The 10,693-nt window shown below is 49.2% G+C and overlaps 1 protein-coding gene across 1 annotated transcript; it reads left to right on the top strand.

Moving 5' to 3' along the window:
* The first annotated feature begins 3,713 nt into the window (after positions 1-3,713).
* Positions 3,714-9,143, top strand: S100A11 (S100 calcium binding protein A11). Its single transcript, XM_084866562.1, has 3 exons — positions 3,714-3,992; positions 7,496-7,648; positions 8,834-9,143. Exons 1-3 carry the CDS (start codon positions 3,729-3,731, stop codon positions 8,984-8,986), a joined length of 570 nt encoding a protein of 189 aa, XP_084722688.1. The 5' UTR covers positions 3,714-3,728; the 3' UTR covers positions 8,987-9,143.
* The last annotated feature ends 1,550 nt before the right edge of the window (positions 9,144-10,693 follow it).

The raw sequence follows: 10,693 nt of genomic DNA, 5'->3' as shown, positions 1-10,693 counted from the left end.
CTCTGTCTTCAGGGAACTGGCAGCCTCTGCAAAAAGAGATGTACGTGCAGATAAATAGCTGCCCGACCCAGTCGAGGACCTCCGTGCACGGTACTAAGGAGACAGTGGTCAGCTCCCCTGGACGGGGTGAGGGCGGAAGGGGCCAGCAGGAAAGCCCCAGGAAGACCTGGCGGCCCTGCTGAATTGTCAGATGAGCGAGTATTTGAGGAAAGCCAAGAAACCAAGTTCTTACCCTGCCCCTGTTCCTGGATCTCCAAGGGAATCAGCTCCAAGATTCTGCTGCATAAAAATCATCCATTCACCCAACAAAAACTTAACTGAGTGCCTCAGTGGTCTGAGTAACACAAGCCTTGATGTAGACAGCACCTGGGAAGGCACATGGGCATTTTCTTTAATTATCGTCAGCTGAACTCAGGGCGATAGGCAGAGCCAAGCCCTGGGATCATGCATCCCCAATAAGACTGGACATGTTATCAGTTCTGACTTCATATCAGCCCAGGCGTTGGCTGGGACAGGTCTGATATGTAAATCCAGACAAGCAACAGGAATGCTAGGGCCTACTTAAGAATGCAAATAAGCTCCTTTGATCCTAAGTTTTGGTGTTACTGGTATTGGGGGGTATAAAATAAATGCGCTGTGAGGGGTGGTCATTGTCCTGCCTCTCCATCAGAGAGGATGGCATCCCACCCAGCTCCCAGCTTTTAAATTTGTTTCTGCGTTTTATTTCTATTTTTCTTTCTTTAATTTCTTAATTCCCAGCTCCTCCACTCAGGAACCTGACCTGTTTTCCTTTTCTGTGCGGGACTCAGAAAAGAGAGAAACACCCCCCACACCTTAAAATAATAAAAACCCAGAGGGATCAAAGCAGGAGTTACTGCTACAATAATGTTTTGTTTGATGGGGGAGGGGTAATGGAAGTTCCTACCAAGAGCACCGCTGAATGTTGTGTAAACACTGTGATAAGAGTCCATCCCACAGTCTGTGGTTCAAGCGGGGAAACGTGGCCAGTGTCCACCACGGGTCCACTGGACCCCTTCTGGCTGTGGGTCAGAAGAGGTTACATACATTTGGGGCTGCAACTTGTGGGCCTAAAAGCCAATTTCTGCATAAATAAGAAAAAGAGTGAAGAGTAATTCATTCATGGCATTTTGGTAAATATATGGTACACCGTTAAGCAGATTTTGTGCAAAGAGGCCTGTTTAGTGAAATGAATGTGACTTTCCCACTTGTTAAAAACAAATCCAACGAGCTCTTTCTCACATGCCAAACTATAAAGACTCCCTGGCTCTGTATAGTTATACCATGGAATACTATGCAGTTGTGGAAAAGAACAATCTCTTACTCTTTGAGACAGTATGGAATGACAGAGTATTATGTATGCTAAGCGAAATAAGCCAGTCGAAGAAAGACAAGTATCACGTGATCTCACTCATATATAGAACCTAAATGAACAAAATAAACTGATGAACAAAATAGATCCAGAGACACAGAAGCATGGAACAGACTGCGGAATCTCAGAGGGAAGGCGGGAGAGGGTAGGTAGGTAGGGATTAAGCAACCAAAAAACTTGTATGCATATATGCATAACCCATAGACACAGACAATAGGGTGGTGAAGGCCTGGGCAGTGGGGGGAGGCAGGAGCGGGGCTAGAAGGGGGTCAATGGGAGGAGAGGGGAACATAGATAATACTTATGTAATACTATCAACAACAAAGATTTAATTTAAAAAAATACTTATCCTTGGGGGAGGACTATTAAAAAAAAAAATAGGTGGGAAATTGTGGGGCTCTTAGGGGCTGGAAGATGTTCAAAACATGACCTAGCACTGACCAATCAGAATAGTGGCCTGGCTGCATGGCTGCAGCAAGTCCAAGAGGCCCTCACCACACCACGCATTAACTGACCCTCGTTACTTGGCTGTGGGGGTTCCTTGCTCAGGAGAGGGCAGGGCTGGCTAAGGCTTCTTACCGATGGCACTCGGGATTCAGGCAAGAAGAAAGGCCACTCAGCAACTGGCTGAGAAGAATTTCAACATTTTCACAACTACTGTGGCCTTTCCATTGGGAACTGGCTAAAAGGTCAACCCTGCTTACAGGCAACAGTGACAAGTTCCACGTGACCCTGTTCACAGCGAATGAAGGGAGAGAATGAAAAAAAGCAGCTGGGATCACACCACAAGGACCTTGAATTCCAAGATGAAGAATGTAGACGAAGATTAAGCAATACAGAGCCACCCAGAATATTTTGTCGACACATTCGGATCACAACAGATTGGACACGGATCTGAGAGTGTGTGGCCTTTCGGGAGTGGAAATGTAACGTGCCATGTGATAATTTCCTGTGGCTCATTGGGAAAGAGAAAAAGTCTCAACTGCGAAACAACAGTTAAGGACCGGAAAACAACTCTGAGGAGGACTTGACTGTTTCCCAACCATCGGCGGGAAAGATATCTGGGAAAACATAGAGAAAACTAAGTGTGGTCCTGGCTGGGTGGATCAGTGGTTAGAGCACTGTCCAGATCATGTAGATTGCAGGTTTGATCCCCAGTCAGGACACATACAAGAAGCAAACAATGAATGCATAAGTGAGTGGAGCAACAAGTCGAGGTGTCTCTCTCTACCCCCACTTCCTTTCTCTCTTTCAAATCAATAAATACACATTTCCAAAACAAATAAATAAATTGGGAAGACAGTGGAGGAGAGCCAACAGTGGAAACAGCCCCAACCTGCTTGCCCAGGGACTCTGGCTGCTCGGAAGATGCCATCTCAAAGGTGAGGGAAGGAATGAGGGCGGCTGCGAGGACAGAGGCGATGGGAAGTGAGAGGAGGGACGGGCTTGCAGTGGCTCTCAACCTTCCTAATGCCTCGACCCTTTAATACCGCTCCTCATGTGGTGGTGACCACCAACCACATAACATTATTTTCATTGTTACTTCATAACTGTACTTTTGCTGCTGTTAATGAATCATAATGTAAATATCTGTGTTTTCCGATGGTCTTAGGCAACCCTGCTTGCAGTTCTCAATCTCAACCGCTGCTGTAGAGCCTAAGACCATCGGAAAACGCAGATGTTTACATTACGATTCATAACAGCAGCAAAATTACAGTTATGAAGTAGCAACGAAAAAAATGCTATGGTCGGGGGTCACCACCACAGGAGGAGCTGTATTAAAGGGTCCCAGTATTAGGAAGGTTGAGAACTGCTGGTTAGAGGGTTCCTGACACCCAGCATCAGCTGAGCACAGTGTACAAGGCACATTTTGCGGAACCCACAGCAATGCCACGGGTAGTCATTCGCGCTCTGTGACACTCACCATGTAAAGGGCCCTTTTGAGTTTATGATCTCCTTAATTATCATCCCCAATTTACCCTTGAGAAAACCACAGCTCAGAATTAGGAAATGGCTTGTCTAATGAGAGAGAGGGCGGGCACTCAAACACACAGGCCTTGGGGCTGGGTCCGTTTGTATGGGGTTTGAAGTTTGTGATTGTTAAACGGCTACCAGTTTGAAGAGAAGCTGAAGAGCGAGGTGCCCCACTGGGCACGCATCCCCGCTCTGCTAACGGTCCTCGGACGCCCCGCTTCCAGGGAGCTTCTGCTCTGCAAAGCGGGCCACGCCCCGAGCCGCCTGATTTCACCGGGGTCTTTCTGGGCACCCGGCCTGGAGGGACAGGAGGAGTTCCTCCAAGGAAAAGACCCTCCCACGGACATGGCCGGTACAGCTTCTAATGCAAAAAAAAAGTGAAAAAGGCCCAAGGATCACAGGGCAAGCAGAGAGCGAGCTTGTGGGAGGCTCAGATGGGCTTCCTGTGTGCGTGGGGCGGACAAGTCCGGATCTGCACGGCGGGGCCGGGGAGGGGCGGGGCGGGAGCAGTGAGTCAGGCCGCTCGGGGCGGGGACCGGCGGGGACCGGGCTGGACCCGGGGCCCCAGCCCAGAGCTCGCCTTACCGCTTCCCGCTCACAGCCGCTGCCCTCGCTCCACTTCGACACGGTAAGCCCGACGCTTTTATGTCTCTTCCTCTGAAATCAAAAGGAAAAAAAGCCATCCTTCCCCCCGGGCTGGGTCTGTGGGTTCTGTGTGGACGTGGCAGGGAACCGAGGAGAGAGGACGGAAGGGGGACAGCCCTAACGGTCTGCCCGGAGTCACAGCCCGGGGCTGGCCCCCCAGATGCTTTGTTCTCCGGGGGAAGACGGGGCTCTGGCTGAGGGGTGGGGATACACAGCCAGCCGGGCGGCGGCTGCTCGGGTCCCACCGGCCGGGAGGGGCGGGGGTCCTGCTGGGGCTGCGGCCCTCGGGATCCCAGAGCCGGGAGCCACATCGCAGACCGGGGTGGGTTCCGTGAGCGGCTGTTCCAGGGGACCAGGAAGGGCCCATTTCAGAACAGCCGTCGGAACCCTGGGAAAATCCAAGTTTCGGTAACTCAAGGCAAAAGGCCAGGACAGAGACGGAAGCAAGCCCGTCCCCGTAGCGGAACCTCAGCCAAGAATGTGGAAGGAGCCCTACCCAGCTAAGCCCCTCCCTTCCTTCTTTTTTCCTCCCTCCACCTTCTTTTAGGCGCTCACTGCGCCACCTGTGTGCCCCCTTAGCTCCTGCCACCCCCACCTTGAATCCTTGACTCCTCTAGCTGTGCAATGAAGCCACCTCCAGAACCTGCCTCCTCTTTGGTGCAGGGAGGTGGGCAAACTTCCCCCCCAGGGACCCAATGGGGTTTCTGTTCCCGTCGCCAGCTACTAGTAGGCTTTGCCTTTTTAAATGGTTGAGAGAAAAAAATCAAAGGAAGAATAATACTTGGTGATACGTGAAAAGTATATGAACATCCAACGTCAGCATCCACAAATTAAGTTTTATTTGGCGCGTGGCCACGCCCATGCATTAGGAGTTGTCCCTGTGGTTGCTGGTCCGTTACCAAAGCGGAGTCAGGAGCCCTGATACTTACCATCCGGCCGTGTACAAAGCACGTTGGCCAACCCCTGCTCCAGGGTGTCAATCTGGGCCCCCACCCACTCCTTTCCTCTTCTCCTTCCCATGCAGCCACGGACAGAAGTCCCATGGGAACCTGGAGAGGCAGAGCCAGCACCAGCAGGAGGGGAAACCTGGAGGAGGAAGGGGGTGCCCCCAGGGGTCCTCGGAAGGAAAGGGGGGTGGTGTTGGTTAAGAATGAGAACTTCAGTACTTGAGTCTTCTTTCAAGTGTTACTTCTTCACATTCTTTTTTTTTTGTCTCAAATGTTGAGGGTCGGTTTGCATTGTTAAAATTCTGCCCCTGTCATAGTTCCCACCAAATATGACTCTGAGGATGCCGTGAGCTGTGTGGAGTGCTGGCCTCCGGGCAGGAGACCTGCTCTCCTCCCTTCCAGCAACCACCCTGCCCTGAGCACTGTCTCCGACCCCCCTCCAGCTCCACAGATTTCACAATTCCACGTCAGTAATGTGATCGTGGTGTTGCTTGCCTTTGCTCTGGAAAATTACCCCCTGAGGAGAAACGAGGTTTCTCCCTGTGGCTGATAGCAAGTTTTCAAGAGGACAAAAATAGTACAAATTCCTGCAGTCAAGAACAGTGTTAAGGGGGGAGGAGGGGAGTAAAGCAGAAGCCACTTTAAAAACTGGAAAAGCAACGCAATCAGAATTCCACAAGGAAACGGAGCAGAGGGAGCCTCTGTGGGCCTATAAAAAGGTCCCCAGTCCCTTGCCCCTTGGTCTGGAACCTTCTACTCCATCTGGCACACGCTCCTAGCCAGTCTTGTTCCTAGCCGATCTCGTTCTGGTCATCTGACACATTAGTAAGACAGTGCGTTTGTTTTACTAGGAGTCCTGATTTAAAAAAAAAAGAAGCTGTCGTGCAAACACATGTTTCTAGGTTATGCCATTGTGTTTCTCCCCCAAACCCTGAACCTTCCAACACTTTTCTCTCCTTAAGAAAAAGCGTGACTGTTGGGAAAGAGTCCGCCTCTGGAAGGGCTTTAGAACTCGCCTTTGGAAGGGCTTCATAGATTCTCCCAGACCAGTGGGCAGCAGGCACCTGGCTGGCGGTAAAGCATCTCCTAGTAGAGAGACTGGGAAAGGAAAAGCCTACAGGAAGGAGGGAGGGAGACCTCAGCCACCACAGCCTCAGGGCTCTGATCCATCTCTAGCTCATTAATTATGGGGCCTGAAAGCCTCCACCTCTGGGCTCCAGGAAGTACAACTCAGGGAAAGTCACCATCCACACGTAGACGCTTATGAAAGCCCCAGATAAAGCCTCAGAGGAAAGGTGTGGTCCCGCCAGTGTTCCAGGAAGTCTGCAGTTGCTGCTCTTATCCACTAGGGGGAGCCCAGCAGTTCCTCACTTCTGGGGCCCTGAGGTGCCCACTAGCATGATGGGCACACTGAGCAGGACAGAGTGTACTTGAAGGGAAAGCAGAGCCCAGCACAGGCTTTGAATCTGCAACCTCAGCCGTGGTTCAGCTCTGTAGAAGGCCTGGGGTCTGTGTGAGCAGCCATCTGAGAGCCCCATGTCAACCTTCCTGGTTTGAAGTAGCCAGAGAAGTCCTACCAGTCATTCCTGTGGGAATTCATGACATTTGGAAGTAGCAGGAGCAAAGGCTGAGGGCTGCAGAAAGAGATCTGGAGGACAAATTCCAGGGATGACTCTGCTATGCCCTTCTCATGCCTCCATTTCCTCACGTGTAAAAGACACGGTTGCTGCCCAGCTGGAGTGACTCAGTTGGTTGAGCATCTTTTGTGCCCCACAAGGATGCCAGTTGGATTCCCAGTCAGGGCACAAGTCTGGGTTGTGGTTCAGTCCCCATTCGGGGCACATATAGAAGGCAACCAATTAATGTTTCTTCTTCTCTTTCCCTCCCCCTTCCTGCCCCCCTCCCCAACCTTCCTCTCTCTAATCATATCATGGGGTAAGGATTTTAAAAAAATAATAATAAATAAAATAAAATATGAAAGATGCTTTTGAACATCCAAAAGAATTCTCAGATCTCTCACCCCACACACAATAATAGCTTTTAGTTTTCAACTAGAAATGCATGCGTCCCAGGAATTCAGTATTGCTTTACAAAGAACTGCCATTCCGTTCATCCCAGTAGACTGGAAAACAGGACATGTTTAAATCTGTACGCAATGCTTGAGATGCACATGAATTTGTATATAAATAAATATATATATTTACCCACGTGTTCCAAAGGTACCAGTAGATCCTGTTACCCTTCCTCTCATCTTGGCAGCCTACTGCTTTCATGCTTACCCACATGCTCCATACTTCCTCTCACTGTATTTCACCTGGAATACCATGACATGATGTGTGTGTTGGTTGGGGGGAGCTTACAGGATGTAACTTTCTGTGCTTGTCTTAGGCCCCTCAGCCCCCTAAAAAACGACCCGGTCCTTTAGGAACTGCTTTGACCCAAAATGAAGAGATGAGATTCTCTGGAGTGTTCTCCAGCTTCCGGTCCTTGATGCATTGCCCTCGTCTAAGCCCTGATTTTTTTTCCTCTCTCTCCTAAGACAAAAATGGCCAGCCCTACTGAGACCGAGCGGTGCATCGAGTCCCTGATTGCCGTCTTCCAGAGGTACGCCGGGAAGGACAGTAACAGCTTCACCCTCTCCAAGACGGAGTTCCTCACCTTCATGAAAACGGAACTGGCTGCCTTCACAAAGGTACAGGTCCCAGCCCTCACCCCCCAGGCTACCCAGAGCAGGAAACAAGACTGCAGACTGGCCAGGAAGGAAGGTCCAGTTAGCCCCCGCCCCACACTCCTGCCTCCTTTTCATTCACTCCAAGCTGGGGGTCCACATAGCAGCCCAGGCTGAGCTCCGAGGCCTCAGCCTGAGCTCTGAATGACAAGTCAAGGTTCTGCTCTCTCTTTTCCTTTGAATAAGATGTGTTTTCAAGATCAAAGTTATCAAATTACCTGACAGAGGGAGCACTTCCCTACCATTTAGGGCAGTGGTCGGCAAATTACAGCTCGCGAGCCACATGTGGCTCTTTGGCCCCTTGAGTGTGGCTCTTCCACAAAACACCATAGCCTGGGCGAGTCTATTTGGAAGAAGTGGCGTTAAAAGAAGTTGAAGTTTAAAAACTGTGGCTCTCAAAAGAAATTTCAATCGTTGTACTATTGATATTTGGCTCTGTGGACTAATGAGTTTGCCGACCACTGACTTAGGGAAAAGAGCTTACAAAATGGTAAATAGCCTCATAGAAAAGATTTCTAATTTTATTACTCTATTCCAAAGTCTCTAGAGCAGTCCTGTCCAATGGACCCTTCTCCAATGTTTTTTTTTTTTTTTTTAAGTTATATATCTGCACTGTTTGATATGGTAGCCATTGGCCACCTGTGCCTGTTGACTTTCTAATGTAGTTCACTTAAGTAGCCATGTAGAACCAGTGGCTGTGTGTGCATGTGTTGGGGGGTTGGATGAGTGGGAGATAAGGCTGATAAACAGGGCATCCATTTCCACTTCAAATCACTCTACTTTTATAGAGTTTGTATATTGGAGTCGAATGGAACACATAGGGGGGAAAAAGAGTTCCACTGTTTTTATAAAACTGAGTAACCCCTCATTGTCACATGAAGTACCCTGGACTAGGAGCCAGAAAACCTGGGTTCAAGTCTCAGGTCTTCCCCTTAGCCAGTACCTCTGATCCGTGTCTGGGTAGTGGGAATACGAGAGCCCCTACTTTTGCAAGAATAAAATGTTGGCAACTCATCTGAAAGCATTTTGGATACTTAGAGAACCCCCGTATATATGTACATAATCCATTTAAAGCAGTTAAGGCTTCTATGCTATCTTGAGCTATTCCTAAAGATACGATGAATATTACTGTTATTATTGCCTCTGCAGAACCAGAAGGACCCCGGTGTCCTTGACCGCATGATGAAGAAGTTGGACCTCAATGCCGATGGGCAGCTGGATTTCCAAGAATTTCTTAATCTCATCGGTGGCTTGGCGGTAGCTTGCCACGATACCTTTAAGCGTTCCCAGAAGTTTGTCTGAAGACCCTTGGAGCTGGCCTCCAGCCCCAGCCCCTTTCCTTCCGGCTTCCCCGTCATCATCCTTTTCTCACAGACCACACACGCCTGAGCCCAGCGGCCCTGCCCCCCCATGCAGGCCGATCCTGCTGGTAGTAATAAAACATGTTTTTTAAAACACACACTGGAGAGTAAGTTTGTGTAAGGGAGGGAGAAGCGTGGGAGGAACGTAAAATGAATTGACTAAAGCAGTTACTGGAAACAGCACGGTACATAGTAGAAATGCATCTTGGGTATATTCATAATATGACTAAGGACACCAACCGGAACCACCTCTAAATTACTGAGACCGATGGAGAGAAGTCACTTGTCATCACTCACTCATTAAATATCTACCCCTACTACAGGCATTGACATAGCTCTGGGGATACAGTCAGCAAGACAGACAAGGTCCCACCTTCACGGAGCTTACTTTCTCAATGGAGGGAAGGAGAACTGAATGGACACAGACAATAGTGTGGCAAAGGCTTTAGGAGGGGCGAGGATGGGGACAGAGAAGAGGCTCATGGGGGAGAAAAAAACCAAGCGGACATCTGTGATACTTTCAACAATAAAAATGAATTTTAAAATAAGATGGGCTCACAGACAAACATTACACCTCTCATGAGGGACCATCAGTAAATGCAACAGGTGGGAGACTGCACCCAGGTAACAAGAGAGCAATCTGCAATGGACTTGGATGTATCTTTAAAATGTTCAGATAAATACAAGAAATAGGATACATAAAACAAGAACAGGAGTAGAGGAAGAGAGAAAAAGAAGCCAATAGAAAATTTGTAAATAAAATATATAGTCATGCAAATATATAAAGGATCATGAAGCTGGGCATTGCACCAGCAGTTCTAGGCCCAGCCCCGGTGATGGCTGAGAGGCTCTCCTGCCCACCTCACCTCGGGAAGACCTGGTGACTCGCCTCACCTGCCCACCTCACAATGACCCTATTGTACTGGCCGTGAACCTGGTGAGAGGTGTGTTGGGAATTGGAACAGAGAGATGGGGAGGACCACACCCACGCTGCAGCTGCGATAAATCAAGCTTTGTTTCTCTGCTTTCCCTAATCCCCTCAATCTCCCCAGTCATCACCGAGCGCATTCTTGGATGACCACAGTCAAGAAGGAAAACTCGGAGGGAAAAGCAAGTCTGCACTGGCTGGGAACTGGGTTCCGATGAATTCGAGCACCTGTATGAACAGGTAATCCCAGCTACTACTGAGAGTGCAACCGAAGCAAAGAAAAGTGTTCCTGTCACCAGATTCATATTTTATCCTCACAGCGACTTAGTTGTAACCTTATCATTTAACATGACCTGTGGCTCAGTGGTTGAGTGTGGACCTATGAACCAGGAGGTCTCGGTTCTATTCCCAGTCAGGGCACATGCCCTGGTTGCATCTCAATCCCCAGTAGGGGGCGTGCAGGAGGCAGCCGATTAATGTTTCACTCTTACCTCAATGTTTCTTTCTCTCCCTCTCCCTTCTCTCTCTCTACAAATCAATAAAATATTTTTTAAAAATAAAATAAGCCCTAGCTGGTTTGGCTCAATGGATAGAGTGCCAGCCTGCAGACTGAAGGGTCCCAGGTTCAATTCTGGCCAAGGGCTTAATCCCCAGAAGGGGATGTGTAGGAGGCAGCCAACCAATGATTCTCATCATTGTTTCTATATCTCCCTCTCCCTT

This window comes from Pipistrellus hanaki (genome assembly GCF_964339955.1).
Source record: "Pipistrellus hanaki genome assembly, chromosome: 18".
Classification (NCBI taxonomy): Eukaryota; Metazoa; Chordata; class Mammalia; order Chiroptera; family Vespertilionidae; genus Pipistrellus; species Pipistrellus hanaki.
The sequence above is the reverse complement of the archived record's forward strand: the minus strand, read 5'-3'. Positions and strand labels throughout refer to the sequence as shown.

Coding starts and splice junctions, on each gene's coding strand:
- S100A11 (XM_084866562.1), top strand. CDS start 3,729: ATGCAAAAAAAAAGTGAAAAAGGCCCAAGGATCACAGGGCAAGCAGAG. Junction 3,993..7,495: donor CCTCGCTCCACTTCGACACG/GTAAGCCCGACG, acceptor CTCTCTCCTAAG/ACAAAAATGGCCAGCCCTAC. Junction 7,649..8,833: donor AACTGGCTGCCTTCACAAAG/GTACAGGTCCCA, acceptor TTGCCTCTGCAG/AACCAGAAGGACCCCGGTGT.